The following is a 19,708-nucleotide window of genomic DNA, read 5'->3' as shown; positions in this document are numbered from 1 at the left end:
AGCATCCCTTTGCAAATGTGCATGCAGTAACAACAATAAAGAACTTTGTTGACACAACGTTGCCATTTTCTCACAAGTCTTGCAATATTTGGTGTTTGTTTGTTTGTTTTTTAAAGCCCCAGCTCCTAGAATTCAGTGATTAGGTCAAAATCTCAGCTTTCATTTTTTAAAAAAGTGTCTAGCCTTCATGGCTGCAGAGAAAGGCATGAAAACATGAACCCTGTGGTTCAAAAAACAGAATGTAAAGAAAAAGACCAAACATTTATCTCATTGGATTTTTAAACCAGTTTCATGAGTCTGGGGGGCCTGACTCATGATTTCTGAAAACTTGGGTTTGACAGTACAGTTGGCATCTAAATCAGAAATGTGAATGAGAAATATGCAGACCAACAAGTTCACAGATAAGGGTTAAGCTTATCAAGTGGATCCCTTGAGAAACACATTTCACAAATGTCTTGACACAAAAGAGGCTTGGCTGCAGTCATTACAGTTTACAGCTGCTTTACATTGCTCTGTGGAACACGGAATCTGACCCTTAATGAAATTATGGATGCAGGGTGCATTAGCAGATAATCAGTTCTATGCTTTCATAGTTCTGGACTGAATTATTGCATTTCCTTGCTACAACCATCATTACTTTACTTCCCCTGCTGCTTTCATTCTGCTGTAAAAATACTGACCACCATATGCTGACAATGCACCCACTATAGTGGTGATCTGCAAATGAAAAATCAATGTCTCATATGTAATGGATGGAAGCTGAGTTGCCAGAACATGGATTTGATAAAATATTTGAAATTCTCCCACTTAAAGCAGGAGTTAACAAGATCCAGGGGTTGTGCATTGATGGTTTAGGTTTTCTCTTTTTACAAGAATAAGAGAGGGAGGAGGATATTATAGATTAACATTTGTGCCTCAATATTTATTGTGCTTTCATGGATTTATAAAGACTGTAAGCCCTTTAATCAATAAAATGAAAGTCTGTCTACTTTCATTTAGCTTATATACAGATCCAGTGCTATTTTCTATCTTAATGGAATAATAATCTTCCATCATCACAACAGATCTCCTCAAGTCAGAGGGAACTACTGGGTTATGGTCCCACTTTGTACAATGGAGGGAGCACATTAGCATTACAAAACACTGTGCTTTATCTACATTGTTGCCCGCTCTACATTGATACCTATTTGTCGTGTGCTTATAGGACCTTATCCAAAGCCCACAGAAGTCAATGGGAGTCTTGATGCCAATGGGCTTTAGATCAGGGCTATAATGCAGAGTGAAGAAAAGGCTGACCTAGATCTTCACAGATTGCTTTCTATTGCACTTAGCGCCACAAAGAATCAATACCTCCAAAATAGTCTATTGCTACATTCAATGTATTTATTAACTGCAGAACATTGGTCTAAGAACTCCCTAAGCACATGATTAAAGCCTAATGTATATACACAGGAGAGGGAAGAGCAAGCTTGGAATATGGAAGAACCAGCTTTCATCGCACCTCCTAATTGCAGCAGTAATACAGACTTAAGGAGTCCCATCCTTGAGGAAAAGAGACATGAATATGCAGAGAAATATACGTAGCTTACATTGGTTATAGGATCATTTTCGTTCTCAGTCACACAAGCCTGAAGATTCAAAGTGAGGGATTTACAAGTTATCATGATCCTCTTTGCATCCTTTTCCTCAAATGGTTTGATCACTGAATCTGTTCCTGGAAACTCCTTTTTCTGAAGATTTGAGGCCTAGAATAAACAATTTGGGCTGATTATTTATGTGTAGTATACACAAAGAAATCCAACATTATAAATAAGATGTCTATCTGCACCATCTACAACTGCAGTATCTGAACACCTCACAAACATTAATGATCCATCTCCATGTAACCCCTATAAGGAAAGACAGTATTATTACCCCCAATTTACAGATTAAGAGCTGAGGCAAAGAGGTTGCCTAAGGTCACATGGGGTGTCTGTGGCAGAGCTGAGAACTGAATTTACATCCCCTGAATTCCAGTTCAGCACCTTGGCGATCAATTTCTTGTAATTTGAAAAACGGAGACCAATTTGAATAGTTTATTTCTCTGTTTAGATGAATGTAGCCAAAACACTACAGAATGTAACTCCAGACATCTGTGTAGTAGATTTCAGATCTCTAGTCTATTGCAGGATAAATATATTTTGATATCACCATATATTTCAGTTGACTTGAATGAGGGGTGTACTGACTTCAGTTTTAAGAAAAGTGTTTATTTCTCAACAAATAAAGGTGACTGTTTTTCCAGTCTTGTTCCCCATGAAATCACTGGCAAAACATCCATTCAATGAGAGAAGTAACAAGCCCTGAATCCTGAAGTTTAATGTCTATTAAGCTACTAAAGATGTTCAGATAAATTAAAACCAACCTGAACCTTCCAAATCCCCAACTAAGCTACTTAAGTAGCTTTGATTAACTTTTCTTCCCATTGCTTATCTTTTCTGTATGCATCTTTGCAGTAAAAGCCAAAATAGAGAATAACCATGAAAAATGCTATTCTTGTAGTGCTTCCAGCCCATGAGGAAGTACCAGGAATCTTGAGATAGCCTGTTCTTGTGAGATTTTCAGTCCAGTTTGGGAGATTCAGGAGGTTGAGACATAGTTCAGAGAAGGAACTAAACTTTGGTATTCTTATCCCAGCTGAACCAAGCTTTGGTCCCAATGCACTCATCTAAAAAGCAGATCAGCTATAAATAATGCTACATAATCAACAAATCAGCAGTAACCATCACCAAGATGGGTACCTCAAACACTGTTTGTGGGGAGGAGATGCAGCATTCCAAATAGTGTTCAACAGAGATGTGAAATTCTGTTGCATAGGCAAGTACCCAACCTACCTGCTGACCTCTAAACAAAACCTATTGATTTTTGGTACCCAAGTCAGTTTGGGCCTCTCTATCTTGAATACCATTAGAAACTAAAACAGAGACTTCTCACTTACAGTTATATCAGGATCTAGGGAGAACAGATTTAGTCGTTCCACATTTCGAGAAGCTTTCACTGTTTCTTCTGTTTCCGTGATGTACTGTGGCAATAATTAATAAGTTAGTTTTCTGTATACAGACATTTTTTTCCTGATACAGTTGGTAAAACTTAAAAAATTATTGATGCTTCATTTATAACAATAATACTTTTTATTTTGATAGTAGCTATCATCTGAGGAGCCCCAAGTGTCTTAAACTTTAATTAAACCTCACAACATCCCTGTCAGGTACATGCATTTTATCTCAGTTTTACAGATAGGTAAAACTAAGGTATGGAGAGCTTAAGCAGCTTGCCCAAGCATCACAGTGATAGGCCAGGAATAGAACCCAAACTTCTAACTATCAGTCTCCTGTGCCAATATGTGCTGAATAATTTATCTAAAAACAAAACCGACATTTGGATTCCATTTTTTCAAACACAGGAATTCAGTGATACTTTAATATTATTTTGGAAATTTCAGGTCAATCTGTTTCATAAGTATGACCTGGATCAAATTTTACCCTCTGATTCATGTGCCACTTGTAACTGAAGTCACTGGGGAGTTAGATACCCATATATTTGGGCAGACTTTGGTCCTTTATACATATCATATTATCATCTACTTTAGATAAATTTGTCATGGTGATGTACATTAGATAATAGATCAGATAGACAATCATAAGCCAGTTGCATTCATTTAAAATAGCTCAACATAATATTTTTATCATAGCTTTTTAGCCATTTGTTACCGTAAATAACCAAAAAGTAGCTGCCATTTACTTTCTGTGTGTGTTTGTTTGTCTGTTTTTAAATTAGCTCATCTTTATGGAGATGTCTATGCCACGGTCTCAAGAGAAAAAAAAAACCAACCACATACTCCTTTCTCCCCAACACTACCAGCAACTTTCAGTGAAATTAGACAAGATAACCAGCAGTACACAGCCAGTTTCCTTGGAACTGTGCAGGCAATGTAGGAAATCTTGCCTCCTTGAGGGCAAAGGTTCCCAGTGCAGTGATGCTGAACAGAGAAGAGAATGAATACTTCTTGAATAAATTGACATCAAAGGAGCTATGCTGAATTACTTTAGGGGAGAATATGGCCCAAAAACTGTTAGCGTTACTTATGGTTGAAAGCTATTCTGTTTCAGATAAAACTCCCAAGAGCTCTAATAGAAAACAACAGAACCACTTCCTCTTTTGCTTTGTCATGGCCTTAAAACACAAAATGACATGTGCTGGGTTTTTAAACCTCTCTTTACGTTAGTAATCATCTTAGGAATTGTTTGGTACAGGTGACCCATAGAGTACTTTATACTGGCACAACATAGTCAAATGTCATGTTTATTACTTTTGCGAAGTCTGGGTGCAAGGTGCTCTCTGAAGAATCAGTCTCCTCTTGTGGGCAAGCATAATTCTCTGAAACATCTGCAGAATCTTAAAAAGAAAACCATTATGGAGAATGACTGTAAGATTTGTATTACACCTGCAATTCACCTCCAGGTTTAAAATCCAATTCACATCCTATTTATTTGTATTCCATATTTTATAACTTTTAGTGCTAGGGAACTATCAAGATATACACATTCTATAACTGTTTAACAGAGTGGTTTTATCACTGTGACTCCTGTCCTTCCCAATCCCATTTCCTACTATTATTTATTACTGCCTCTTATTTTGCCATAACTAAAATTGGATGTTATTCTTTACAGGGCCACGGTCATGTCTGTATTTGTTTTGTGAAGCATCTAGCACATTTATGGGCACTGCATATACAATAAATAATAATGCTCCTAATGAAGGGGCCTTTTCACTTTTTTCCATCCCTCTTGAGGTAGCACATGGGACTTACTCTAATCTTATGGGCCAGATCCTTAGTTATTATAAACTGGTGTAGCTCCAGTGATGGATTTACACCAGTTGGGGACCAAGTCCTAAGGCTCCAAAAACTCCAGCAGCTTATCTGCTGTAGACAAATAAATCCAGCATGGGGAGCTGTAGAGAATCATTCTATGTAGCTCTGCAATTCTCCAATTGCAGAAGATCCTTTTTTAATTTTTGTTTCCCCTTGGTGGTTTAGCCAGTTGTGGTGCAGATGATATGAGTTACTACTAGAACTGGCTAAAAGTTGGAATTTCCCTTTGATGAAAAATTCCAAAAACCTTCAAAAATAAATGTGTTCTCTTTAGGAATGAAATGTAGAATTTTCAAAATTTCCCACAAAAGGGAAATTCTGAGAAAAAATGTTTTGAAATAATCAAAACATTTCATTTTGAAAACTTAAATTTAAATTTTCAAAATGAAATGCTATCTGGGAGCCCAAGCACCAAGGCTCTCAGCTCAGCCGTGGCTCCCAACTCCACTGCAGGAAACTAGGAAGCCCTGAAAGTTTCCAAGGCTTACAACGGTCCCTTACTGCAGTGCTCTAGCCAGGTCTCCCGGAGCTTACATGTCCTGGCTCCACTGCAGGGAACTTGGAAGTCCTGGAGTCCATGGCTCCAAAACAGTCTGCCTTGTATGCTGACCCAGAGCCATGGACAATGGAAGTCCTGGGTTCACAACTCTGACTGGCAGTCCACTAGGTAGGCTGCCAAAAAGTGGGACAGTTAGCTGGCAGGTTTCCAACAGAAAACCTGCCTTTCCTCTGTTGGAAGATACATCACAATCAACTCACTCCCAGGGAACATTCTGATTTTGACAAATTGGTATTTTCCAGTGGAAAAAGTTCCATCAGAAAATATCCTCCCAGTGCTATTTGTTACAGCCTCCAGCTACTGATCTGTGGCTTTTTAGCTCAAGCCGTAGCAGCTTTTAGGTTCCTGGTTCAATCTCTGGTATACCAGTAAAGAGGGTGGTCATCACATAAGTGGGGACTTCACTGAAATTTGAACCTGTGGCCTTCGACACTTTGGACAAGGTTTCTTTGAGCCAAAAGAGTAAGGAACCTACTGGTGATTGTGTTACACCTCTCCCTTCATGCCCAATATACAGGGGATATTAGTTGTTACCCACTCCCAGCTCTAGAGCTTTAGCTTATGCTTTTAAGTCTGAAAGTCCCTGGTTCAATCCCTGGTATGTTGGCCAAGAGAGTGTTGTCACACAGTGAAAGGACATCAATACACAACTTCATTCACAATGGCCAGAAATAAAATGCTAACATATTAATGCACTAAGCCTCTATCAAAATGGAAACTTATAACAGCTGAGATTTTGCATTTCTTCCAGAAGTAAAATAAATAAATAAAAACAGGAAAAAAACCTGTAAAAACAAAAACAAAACAAAAAAAAAAAACACTGACTGACCTCTCCAAACTAAAATTCCTTAAATCTTTCAGATAATATCAGGACAGTAAGTCACAAAGTATACACACAAACACATTAAATGGAAGACTGACAGGCAAGACTCAATTTATATAGCGCTACATGTGCAAGGCTGTCACATGACTCACACTGCTTTATTGTGAGCTGTGCTGCTTAAACTCCACATAGCCCTTTGAAAATTACCCCCAAGAGTTAACTGATACTTTCAGTCAATATAAAAGCTTTGGAGCCATTCTGTCAAAAATCGATACTGCTGTGGATGCAGAATCCTTCAAAGGTACTGGCAGTTAAAACAATCTGATACCAAAATCTGAAGATGCATTTTTTATATTCAGCACAAAAAGAAATGCAAATACATTAATTCTTACCAAGTTTCATATCTGTGAGATCTGCGCTTTTCCTCTCCTGAATGGTCCCCTCCGGATTTATTTGCAGGATTTTGTTGAGAGTGGAAATCCAGTCATCCATATCCTGCTCATTTTCAGCTGCCAGCACAAAGTATGTCAGGTCATTCATTTTCAGCTCAAAGGCATGTTTCCTAAGCCTGCTATTCTGTTGTACCAAAAAGAAAAAAATAAATAAATTGAAGACAGGAACTATTTTCAAAAGTTAGTGAAAATAATCACGTGGAATGTTGGGGCTTTTATATGGCAAACCACCTTAGAACTAACACTCAAGGAAATTTAGTGTCATTAAAAAACAAAACACAAATGACAAATTTTGTGATATTAATGTTCATGAAACATTGTCTTTGCTCACCAGGAGACTGAAGTCCTCTTTTAGCTACAAAACTGCTATACCATGGGCAGTGTAGCTTTCCTACATAATTTCTGGCAGTACTTGCCTACAGTATCTCACATGTGGGTTGTAACTTGTGATAAATAATTAAAGCTCTCTGAAGACAAAAGCACTATACAAGTGCTAAGCATTGTTATGTGTTTCAGTGCTGTCTGGAGAGACCACCTCTACAGCTAAAGTCTGCCATACCCATTCAGTCATACAACATTCTGTTGAGACCACCAGAAGGGAACCAATTAGTATTAAATGTAGTTTCTGTGATGTGGATATTTGCTCACTAGGAACTGGACTGGTTCCACCAAACGCATTCCATCAAACAACCACTACATGGTAAGAGTATTCAGTCACCACCAACTTGGGCTGAAATTGAACTAGTGACCCCAAGGTCTAAGGTTCTGCTGCTTATGATGAATCCCCTGTTTCATGTTGTCTCCCATTTCAAGACATTTACAAATGGTACCAGCTATGTGAACCTGCTGACTAGTTTCCGAGCAACTAATGAAGTTAGAAAAGCGATGAACCCCTTTGTTCTTTTTCCACTGCCACAACTGCTGAGGGTCAGAGCACTGGGAACAAGGTCATTGAGTCTTCCTACTTCTGCTCTTTTCATTGAGTCACTATTTTCCCTACGCTTTTCAGTTCTTCTCGCACACTAATATTGTTGAGTCTTCAAGCTATAGTACTAAGTTGTCTCTAAGACAATGGAGACTAACAACCCTCCCTTTATTATGTAGAGCACTGGCTGTATGGTACTCTCAACCAGTCCTAAAGGCCTGAGTGCCTGGCATGGCCAGGATGCATCTAATAAATACAACTGTCCTGTGTGTACGCCATTTGCATTATCCATTCTTCACCCCAATGTTTGTATTGATTGTTATTTAATCTTTATAGAGAGATGAAGTTATATTTAGAGTCCTGCATGGATACAAAATTTGTGCCCGCATCCGATCCATGATCTGCAAAATTGGTCTGTGGATATAAAGCAGATATCTACTGATTTGCAAGGCTCTAGATATAAAATTTGGATCCGCATCCATTCACGATCTGCAAACATGGTCCGTGGATATCTGCGGATATAAAGCAGATATCCACAGATTTGCAGGGCTCTAGGGATATTCAAAGAAGTACTGAAGCAGCTATGCCTCATGAATATACAACACAATGCTTAGAACAGAAAAGAACCAGAGGAAGAATCTAGAACACTGACAATTTAATCCAACCAACATTATTGTGAAAAAAATGTATTAAACAAAATATGAATGATTAATCAAGGCTACTGAACTGCCTGCCAACTCCATTGTATTCCTTATAAGCTGTTTTTTTATGGCAGGACATAACATCCAAAGACTTTGTGTTCAGAGCAGGCTTTCACAGAAAGAACACTTTAATCTCTGCTCAAATAACATTTCTCCTCTTCTCAATTCACTTTTAAAGTGCAAGCTAAAGTCCAGTTTGAAAGATGAAAATGTCTGAATGGGTTTCACTAATAGGACCTAAATACAGAACACTTATTCATGTTGGTGAAAATTATCTTACACAAATAGTCCCATTTGAAGTTCCCCTGTGTACATCCAACAGCCATAAAAGAGACTGTGCCTCTCAAACCACTATCTCTTCTTTCCTTCTTTCAGAACAGTTTGCTCTCTCTATAAACGGCTTTGTGACAATTGCATAATTGAGGCCAATTATTAATCTAATACAGGCAGTAAATTGTACCATTCCTCTTCGTTCTTTCTTCTTGCAGTTAAATATTATTTACAGAACCATAAGCATTGGATAGCCTTTAAATTAGATTGCTCCCCCAACAGAGGACTGTTTAAGGAAATTCAAAGATTCCATGGCAAAAACTTAGGTATATTGTCTGACCATTTTTCTACACAACTCCAGGACAATTTTGTTAATATGAGGTTAAGCAAGCAACCAACAAATCTCTCCAGAAGAACTGGAATAACTGACCATTGCAAACATACATATTCCCCTTCATGGAAAGAAGACAGTGGAAAATTCTGATGAGATATTACCAGTCACCACATTTTGAAATGGCTTTTTGGAAAAGCACAAGATGCTGTTGGTGAGCATGTTAGAGTCATTCTAAGAAGAGAAAACTGAATGGTAATTTTTAAAAGAAATTTAATTTTAATTTAATTTTAAGAAAGCTTTATCTTTCTTAAATGAAGGTTAAAAAAATCAATTCCCAATGTAATGGCAACCAGACTTAAAACTGGTCTATATCATCACGATGTACTTGCAGTAAATGTTTAATGCATCAGGCCCAGTTATGAACACTAACAGCTCTTTAGTTAATGAAATAGCTTGGTGAAATTGAATTAAATTACATGATTCTCTAATGCTAATTTCTCTCTTCACATTTATCAAATTTGTGAGACTTTATGTGATACTCTTATAACATCAGTTTTAACACTCTTCTATCACATTCTCTTAAACTTCAAAGAGATCTCATACCAGGATGGCCCTTCTTCATAATAAAGCATTTGTAACCATTTATTATAGCTGTCAAAGCTGCCTCATTTGTTTTCAGTATTTCAGAAAGTGTCATTAACAAAAATTAAGTCATGATTGATCCAGCTGACCTTAAAGCGATATCGAAGAACCCTGCAGATTTCATCCATGCATCCATGCTACCTGACCATTTTAAATCTGAGGTTTTTTCAGTTAATAGCCCTAATTAAATCTGATGATTGTGTCATGCTAGTTCTGTAGCTCTATACATCATAGTTATTTCCCACTGCGTAGAATGATAAGACCTCCCTCAAACTTAGAAATGCATAATTACTTACACTCATTGGACCCACACATTCTCACACGTATATTGTGTGTATATCTATATAATATGTAGTTTTTTGTCTGGTAAAAAAAAATTTCCCTGGAATCTAACCCCCCCTATTTACATTAATTCTTATGGGGAAATTGGATTCGCTTAACATCGTTTCGCTTAAAGTCACATTTTTCAGGAACATAACTACAACGTTAAGTGAGGAGTTACTGTACATTCACTCCATGTTAAGTGTCTTAGTCATGCAATGGGAGAGGCAATGTCTCAGTTGGCCACCTCCCATCTGCCTGCCTCCCAACCTGCCCAGCAGCTAGAGAGACTGGCTTCCAAAGATGGACAAGACATACAAAAAAAAAATCTAGGGATATAACCAAAAGCTCTGGACAGCTGAGAGAATAGCTGGTGATTGAGGGAGTAGGCAAGAGTAAGAAACTCAGAGCCTGTGGCCAGAAGCTGGAGATTATGCAGGTCTAATTCAAAGATGTCAGTCTCCTGCCCTGTTCTTTTGAGATTTAGACCAGAATGCTAGAAATCTCTTAAAATCCACTGTTCTTGTGATTTCTGCTATCGTGGGCTGCCTCTGAAATGGACCTGGAAAAGGGACACATTCCGGTTTTGGATATGACCCAAGTCCAAAACTATTTTGGTGGTATAGGTACTGGGGGCTAATTCTGAAGTTCTGATTGAGGCTTGTCTCTAAGAAGAGCACACAGTCACAGCAAACTGGAACAAAACATTCCTTCTCAAGGCTTCTGAACACTGAGGCACTTGGCAAACTCATGCCACCAATGGGGCAGCACCAATGAAGAACATAAAACATCACCTAACAACAGAGAGTTGGCAATTGCCAGTAACTAAACAGCCCTGAATGCACTCTCTCACCACATATCTTCAAAATAAAACATCAGTTAGATTCCTGATATATCTTGATCTCCGAGATAAAAATCCACGCTGTAGACAGCATATTGGGCCCCATTTATTTATTTAAAAATGCTTCAATTTTAATCCTTTCAGAAATAACAACAGGTGAAAGGCTTTACATTACTACAATAAGCTATATGAAAGTGACTGTTTTTGGCTTTTGGTATGTCAAAATATCAATATTCTTTTGTAACCTTTCATTTTCCTCCAGCAATTATGTTGTCCCCCAAGGAACGTTTCGTTCTTTTAAAACAGATGTATTCAATGGCTCAGTCTTCAAAGACACATAGCCAAATCATTTTGCCCACACACAGTGTGTAACAAAAGTAAGCTTTACATGACTGCAAGAATTGCTAAAGAATGCAATAACTGTGGAGATATGTGCTGTGTATGTGCACTACTGCACGCTTACTTGGTATGGGCACTGAGAAATTTAGCAATTTTGTATTGTATATTTGATACTCTTGGCCATAGCAGGGAATGACTAGCTTACTCTTGACTAGCAATATTTTTATTTTTCACTGTGGAGGGAACGTAAAGGTTGTTTGAATCATTATGGATCTGCCCTGAAGGCTCTCATGAGGGGCACTGTTCTCTCTCTCTTCTTGCTCAACATGAAGGTGCAGCTGTTGCAGGAGCGGGGACAGGGAGCCTGGTGATATTGACTGCAGTGCCTCCGATGGAACTCAGTCTGCATCACTATCTCATCAGACCCAGATGGTGCAGTTGACTGCCTCTGACCAACGTCTACCTGGGATTTGGGTTTACATGAGGGCCAGCTGACTGTAACTCAGACTTGACTGAGATAATTTGCCTGCCTTCTGATATACAGGTAGCAGCGGTTGTCCTTGGCCTGAAGCCTGGGGACTCGCAGGCCTATGTAGAGGCTGCAATACATTTAAGGCCTCATGCTTTATTTTGTTTTATTTATAACTATAGATGCTTTATATTTTTTTCTGGAGTCAGGTGGATCTGTCAGGATTCCCTCATTCAGACTGAAATCCACTTCAAGACCTTCTTCCCAAGCTCTTACACAGATAAAATGTACAGGGATTCCCATATTCCCAATCAGGGAGCATTGTGTTAGACTCAACTGGCAAGGCTGCTGCCCCTCCATGGAGTCTCACAATGACAGATTTCATTACGTCTCTACATGCCTGTCCTTATACTGCCTTATGCCAGGCTGGTACAGAGGACCAGTCTGCACTGCACATGGAAAAACAGATAGCCATTGTAGCAGGGTGATCACCCGCTCCTGCCCAGGAGGGGTTAAAAGTAGCCCTGGGGAGGGCTGTGGCTGGGAGAAAGCAGCTACTAGGCTGATTGGGGAAGCACCTGCAGCTGGGCCATGCCCCAATCAGGCCACAGCTGACCCTATAAAGGCCAGTGAGCCAGGAGCTGGCAGAGAGAGGGAGATGGACCTAGTTGCCTGAGTCCTAAAGGGTACTGGAGTGAAGCAGGGCTGGGGAAAAGCTAGAGGAGCAGGGGAGCTCCAGGCTGGCAACTCCCCAGGCTGCAGGGCCCGGTCCTAGGCCCATAGAGGTACTGGGAGGCAGAGGAAGGCAGCAGGTCTGAACCCCCTTGCCTATGATGAGTGGCTTTTACACTGCAGTCTGCCCCAGGGAGCGGGGGCTTGGTGATGACTGGCAGTAGCCCAGACTGAGGCAAGGTGGGGATTAGAGGGTTGGGGGTTCCCCAGAGAGGAGAGACCCAGAGCTAGAGTGTGGGAGTATTGCCAGGGGGCAGCACCCACGTAAAAGAGCACTGGGGTCCTGGGAGGGACACAGGGGCCAGCAACAGCAGGACCGGCCTGAAGAGGGCGCCCCAAGGCTGTGAAAGAGCTAATTCCTGAGACAACCAGCAGGAGGTGCCGCAGGGATGAGTCCCCTACATGACAGCCATTTGCACAGCTAGTGCAACTGTGTGAGCTGAAGTGCTGTATGGAACTTTGAGCTGGCATTTGTCATCAGGGTGAATTCCATCCACACACTGCCATTCTTTCCCACTTCAAAAGGCCCTGTGTCAAATCAACCTATCCTTCCAACCACGAAGAGCTACAGGTGGTCAAGGACCTCAGTGAGTCAGCCGGAAAGGTTAGATTCAGAGCAACTCCAAACTGAAGCTGTACTGCACTCTACTCCAGAAGCTGAGCTGCCTTTGAAACATTCCCAGCCTTTCCTGATTCAGGAGCAATGGACCAGAGATATGTGCCAAACCCACATCCCTCTACATGGCAGCATGATGTGCTAGATCAATCAGGGCAGTTTCTTATCAGAAACTACTTCTTGTCAAGAAAAAGAAATCAGATTGAAACACAGGAAAAAGTAGTTGGTAACAATGTAGATTTTAAAGACTTAACCTTCAGAAATAGAACCACAGATTTTCAGTGCAAATGTCTTACCAAGATATCAGTCTAGGACAAAGGCAGGCTTTACCATGCCTGCCCTCTTTAAGATCCTCCATTATCTCAGTACTTATCACAATGTTAGTCCCAGATCCTTCAATGGCATCCACACAGGCTAAGCCTCATGCTAGTGTGGAGTTCATTGCAGTCAGTGGGATTCTGCATAGATGTAAGTGTCTTCCCACATAGATCCTATTGCAGGACCAGAGCCATTTAGTTAATTTATATGAATGTATATCAATGTCTGCTTGTAGTACTCCTATGTCTATACAAAACATCATGGTTTTATTTCTGTCCTTCTTTACTGCTGTAAATCAAGAGTAACTCTCTGGACTCAATGGAGTTACAAATGAAAATGAGCCAGTATCAGACTTATATATACACACCTCTACCCCGATATAACGCAGTCATCGGGAGCCAAAAAATCTCACCGCCTTATAGATGAGACCGCATTATACTGGGTTTGGTCCGGTACGCTGTGCTGGACTGGACCGGCTTGCCCAGCAGTGATTTAAATGGCCCAGTGCTCCAGTTGCTGCAGGGAGCCCTGGTCCCTTTCAATCCCCACAGGAGCTTTGGTAGCGGGGCTCAGGCGGGGATTTAAAGGGCCTGGGGCTCTCAGCAGCGGCTGGAGCCTCTGGCCCTTTAAATCGCTGCCAGAGCCCCGGTGGGGATTTAAAGGGCCCGGTGCTCCAGCTGCTGTGGGGAGCCCCAGGCCCTTTAAATCACCGCCGGAGATGTGGCAGCGGGGCTCGGGCGGCGATTTAAAGGTCCCAGGGCTCCACATGAATTCGGATATAACGCGGTAAAGCAGTGGGGCTCAGGTGGCGCTTTAAAGGGCCCGGGGCTCCCCGCTGCTTTACATCCGAATTCATGTTATATCGGGTCACGTTCTATCGGGGTAGAGGTGTATGTTCTCATAGTTGACCTGCATCATTCTCATTTGCCTTTTTTTTTTTTTAAGCATTCAATACCCTCCAGTAAAATTTGTAGTTAATGATATAAAGCCAGATCCATAATAGAGTTTACAAACATTTACGTAAGCTGAGGATTGAGCCCACAACGTCATTCCAAAATAATAAAATGAAATGACTTACCTGCACAACCCCCGTACAGGAATCCAAAAATATACATCCCTTTGGTTCCTTTGATATTTTCTCATCTTTGTAAAAATTCATAATGTATGAGTTATCCGACAACTGTGTCAGCTGGAAGTAGCGCTTTTTGAATGACTACAGTGAAAACAAAAACACAATTGCTGTACTGCAAATTGTTTTCATAGATATTTTATTCAAAGGGTTTAAACAATACACCATTGCTAACTGCATTTCAACTGTGCTATTTTGCAGACAATAGTAACATCCACTTTATTATCATTTAATGCAATTTAAGCAAACCTAATTTGAGATGAAAACAGCTAAATGACAATTGAAAACATCAGCACCCCTGCTGGGGGTGGGTGGGTGAGTGGGTGGGGGGAGAGTGTGGAGGATTAAAGCCAAACAGAACAAAGAAAGAATAACGACGTCCCCTTACCCGAACAGTAATGCTATTGTTTACAGTACTGTTAAAATTCCCTTTATAAAGCCAGCCAGACTTGAAAATTCCTGTTCCAAAACCTCCACCACCACCTTTTGAAGAGGAGTGGGATGTGGTATCCTGTATAAAAGACATCATTAGTGTTGCATTGACTTGCTTTTGTGAGTTTAAGACCAAAGGGAATGATGCATTTGAATATCTGCTTTCTCTTAACAATACACTCTTCACATTCCTTTCAAAAATACTTTATTAATTCTCCTGCTGGGCACATGATGACATAAGAGACAAAGCTGTTTCATTAAATACAGAGTTAGCTAATATATGAAACATTCCACAGAAGATAACGAGACTCTGTTATCAGTACTTATTTGATGTTAAACGAATAAATAACTCAACAGTGGGGGAAAAAATCAATATGCTTACTTCATCTTTATCAACATCTTCATGATCAATTTCAAAGGAATGTGAAGGCAATTTCTCTGGTCTATATTCATTTCTAGGGTAGGAAAAAAAGCTTATTAATGTTCAACTTCATAACTGGAAGAGAGTATTCTTTTTAATGTGACTGCTTTTCTGAGGATGCTAACCTTCCAGGATACCTTCAAATATATCTAATGCTGGACTGCTCTGAGCTTCTGTAAAAATCATCTTTTGAAAGTGTAGTCCTTTTTATCCCTAGTTGAAATCCTTCTGATCTTTGCTTTATAACCAGTAAGCACAGCCAGAACCCCAAATCATCAAGGATTTTGGATCACTCCCCCCAAAACAAGGAGTAATGGTATCAAGTTGCAGAGGGGGAGGTTTAGGTTGGACATTAGGAAAAACTTTTTCACTAGTTGGGTGGTGAAGCACTGGAATGGGTTACCTAGGGAGGTGGTGGAATCTCCTTCGTTAGAGGTTTTTAAGGTCAGGCTTGACAAAGCCCTGGCTGGGATGATTTAGTTGGGTTTGATCCTGCTTTGAGCAGGGGGTTGGACTAGATGACCTCCTGAGGTCCCTTCCAACCCTAAGATTCTATGATTCTAAAAAAGAAGCATCCCAGCTAGAACTGGTGGAAAGAGTGGATCAACTGCTTCACTACCATTTTTGTGAAAACAATTATCCTTCTTTCATCTGAAAAGTTCAATATTTGATTTTTTTCCACCATATCCAATCTCAATACATTTCCCACCAAATATTATGACTACTTCACACTCAAAGTTTCAATGATGCTTCATGTATTTGCCTTTAGAATGTGGAAGGTGCTTAGACATCTTATGAATGCTCCTGCCAATGCAGGCCAGCCCTGTGTGGATGCAAGAGCTATGCCACGCTAGTACCATCTAACTCAAAGAAGGTGGGGCCCTGCTCCCCTCTGCACCAGCCAGCAAAGCTCAGCATGTGCTGAACACTTTTAAAGGACCTGCTGATCCATGGTGCACTGCCCTAGCAACCGTAGATTAATTCCTGCTGAGTTAACCAGAAGTCCTCTAGGTGGACTCTCAATGGCCACTCCTGAATGCCCATCCAATCAATGCTGTTGGTATCACACTCCACAGAAGAAGTCATTTGTCCTATCTTGATGTGTAACCCCTTTAGCCATGCTGTTAAGTCTTTAGGACCAGTAGAGAGAACATCATGTGTCACGGAGTTGACCATATACTCCACCTAAATAGCCATATAAAGATGCAGAACCTCAAGTAGTTTAGCCTGAATTACTCAACTGGGAATTTGAGTTTTTTACTTAGCAAACGAAAAAGAGACCCTACTAAGGGGTCGAAGCATGCTCCTATTGAAGGCAATGCCACAACTCAGGCTCAAAGTCAGTAACGTGTTTCCTCCGTGCTCACTAAGATAAAGAGCATAATAGAGCAGAATATGCTCAGTTGTGCTAAAAGAAGTAGTGAGGACACAGACATCAAAGCACCATACAGTTTAGCTGGTGGAAAGGTCTGCAAAAAGCCTCAAAGAAGGAACATATCCAGAGGAAAATTAGTGTTTTACGTAATGTCATTTCATACTCAGGGGGCTGAATTAATCCCCCGTGTAACACACTGAATTCAGTGGAACTTCGCTAGAGATGAATTTGCCCCAAGTTTCTACTCCCAGCATTGTGTCACCAAATTGCAACCACTTCCCAGTAGAAAGTGCTATTTTCAGAACAGGGAAGTTTTCAGCCTGTTGAAAAGTGCTTCCCTATGCAGCTATCAATCTATATCATGTACGAGTGTGTGAAATGACATAAACTGCCCTGACGGAAGTGAGGACCTCATTGAAGAACTGGTTGTAGGGGACAATTTTGATTCGAGTGATCATGAGCTAATTCAATTTAAATTAAATGAAAGGATAAACAAAAATAGATCTACAAGTAGGGTCATTGATTTCAAAAAGGCAAACAAAAAAAAATTAAGGGAATTAGTTAGGAAAGTGGACTGGACTGAAGAACTAAAGGATCTGAATGTGGAGGTGGCTTGGAATTACTAAAGTCAAAGTTGCAGAAACTATCTGAAGCCTGCGTCCCAAGCAAGGGTAAAAAAATTGTAGGGAAGAGTTGCAGACCAACCTGGATGAGCAAGTATCTCAAACAGGTGATTAAGAGAAAGCAGAAAGCCTACAAGGAATGGAAGAGGGGATGAATCAGCAAGGAAAACTACCTCTTGGAGCTCAGAAAGTGTAGGGAAAAAGCCAAGCAGAGTTGGATCTTGCAAAGGAAATTAAAACCAATAGTAAAAGGTTCTGTCAACAACAAGAAAACGAGGGGGAAAGAGGGATCACTAAACATTGAGGACGGGGTGGACATTAAAGATAATCTAGGCATGATCCAACACCTAAACAAATACTTTGCCTCAATTTTTAATAAGGGTAATGAGGGGCTAAGGCAGAGGTGGGCAAACTACAGCCCGCGGGCCACATCCAGCCCACGGGACACTCCTGCCCAGCCCCTGAGCTCCTGGCCTGGGAGACTCGCCCCCAGCCCCTCCCTTGCTGTTTCCTCTTCCCTGCAGTCTCAGCATGCTGCACCGCCAGCGCAATGCTCTTGGCAGTGGGGCTGCGAGCTCCTGGGGCAGCGCAGCTGCACCCGGTGCTGTGTGGTGGCATGGCTGGCTCCAGCCGGGCGGCACTGCTGCCTGTCTCGGTGCTCTGGGCGGTGCAACTGTAGCACCGCCAGCCACCGGTGCTCCAGGCAGCATGGTAAGGGGACAGGGAGCAGGGGGGTTGGATAGAGGGCAGGGGAGTTTGGGGTGGTGGTCAGGGGGTGGGGTGGTCAGAGGCCAGGGATCCTGGGGTGGGGAGGGTCAGTTAGAAAGGAGAGGAGGGGTTGGATGGGGCAGCAGGGGGCAGTCAGGGGTGGGAGTTCTGGGGGCGGTCAGGGGACAGGGAGAAGGGCTGGTTGAATGGGGGCTGGGGTCCCGGGGGGCAGTCAGAAAGGAGGGAGGGGGTTGGATGGGGCAATGTTTGGCAAGATGTTTTGTGGTTTGTACCTCTGCACTAAAAAAAAAGAAAGAAAGAAAAAAAAGAGTGTCTGCAATTGGCCTAATTCGGTGCAAATTAGGTTAATTCTCTTGTCTAAATGCCAGTGGAGCTATCAGTCAGGCAATGTTTGGACAGAGCTGATGTAAATTTTCTTTAGAGATTCAAAAGACTTTACACTGAACTCTCTCTCAGTCATTATACTCCGTAATATAAGCAAAATGTTCTCGTTTTGACAATAACCCATTATATGGAAACAAGACAAGAAGACTCCATAATATCCCAGGTGGATGTGAAAAATAGAGAACTGCTGCAAGCAGTGTCAATAGACTAACATAACTCCATGGAAGACAATGTACATACTGACTACAAATTACTTTCATGCAGAATAATGCAAACTCCATATAAGAAACAGTTCAGCATGTTGCACATTTCATAAGAGGGACAGTACTTGCAAACTTGGACTGCAAAATGTTGCATTTTCAATTTCCTCTCCTGAGCAGACAGACCATCATACAAGCTGTCCCGCAGAGTAAAAAGTTACCTAAATACAACTACATCCAAAAACTCTAATTAGTGTCACTCTTCTCCTTTGCCTCTAGGATTAACACACACTCTGTTCATAGTAAGATTAATGAACAAGAGAGGAATTGTGGAAACAAAGGAAGGCTTACAGTACATGACATTGTGTGCATAACATCTGAAGAAGACTGTAATAGACAATCTTAACACTGCTACAAGAATGGATTCCGTTTGTACCACCTCTCATCCTTAATCCAATCAGCGTCCAGAGAATCAATCCCTGTTTGCTATTTCTTGTTTTTTTTACAATCTTTTTTACAAGAATGCAGTATCACAATTTTAATGCCTCAAATTCGGTGAAAGATGGCGTTCATGTTGTTCACTTCATTATTCTGTAATTTAATTTGTTGCCCACTATAATGACCCCTAATTTAAAGCATAAGCCGCTTGTTGGGAAAACATGGTATTGGGAACAACTGCACATGTATTATACCTAGAAGATGAAGAATTTGGCCCAAAGATTTTCATTTCTTATTCCTGAAGTCAAGGAGCATGATTGTCCTCTCATTTTACATCACTTTTACACGGTTCTTACTCCGCTGACCTCAACAGAAATACTCCTGATTTCCATCAGTATAAACGAGAAGAGAATCATGCCCAATGGCTGCAGAATGTCAGTTTGTTTTATGAGAATGGTTATAATGAAACCATGAATTTATTTTGTAACCTACATCTCATGGAAAAGTTCATTATTCACACAATGATCAAATACTGAAAAAGTAGAAGACCACAAAGTGTTTGTGTGTGTGCACAAACATTCTTGAATTATATATATTTGGCCAGATTTTGAGCTCATTTACTGTGGTGTAAATCCAGAGTAACTAAATAGTCAATGAAGTAACTTCAGTTTTACACCACTGTGACTGACAGGAGAATTAGGCCCAGGTAAAATAGTTATAACA

General features: G+C 40.8%; 1 protein-coding gene across 12 annotated transcripts in view; it reads right to left on the bottom strand.

The window, feature by feature from the left end:
* The window catches only part of DOCK10 (dedicator of cytokinesis 10), a 188,324-nt gene that overhangs the window by 95,553 nt on the left and 73,063 nt on the right, over positions 1 to 19,708 (bottom strand). For all 12 annotated transcript variants that reach the window (XM_039487216.1, XM_039487218.1, XM_039487221.1 and 9 more), the window contains exons 5-11: positions 15,198 to 15,270; positions 14,772 to 14,894; positions 14,333 to 14,467; positions 6,687 to 6,870; positions 4,349 to 4,434; positions 2,978 to 3,061; positions 1,590 to 1,745 (exon numbers count right to left, since the gene is read on the bottom strand). In XM_039487216.1, coding sequence (XP_039343150.1) covers positions 1,590 to 1,745; positions 2,978 to 3,061; positions 4,349 to 4,434; positions 6,687 to 6,870; positions 14,333 to 14,467; positions 14,772 to 14,894; positions 15,198 to 15,270 — 841 coding nt within the window. The remainder of the gene's footprint in view (positions 1 to 1,589; positions 1,746 to 2,977; positions 3,062 to 4,348; positions 4,435 to 6,686; positions 6,871 to 14,332; positions 14,468 to 14,771; positions 14,895 to 15,197; positions 15,271 to 19,708) is intronic.

This window comes from Mauremys reevesii, linkage group 9 (genome assembly GCF_016161935.1).
Source record: "Mauremys reevesii isolate NIE-2019 linkage group 9, ASM1616193v1, whole genome shotgun sequence".
Classification (NCBI taxonomy): Eukaryota; Metazoa; Chordata; order Testudines; family Geoemydidae; genus Mauremys; species Mauremys reevesii.
The sequence above is the reverse complement of the archived record's forward strand: the minus strand, read 5'-3'. Positions and strand labels throughout refer to the sequence as shown.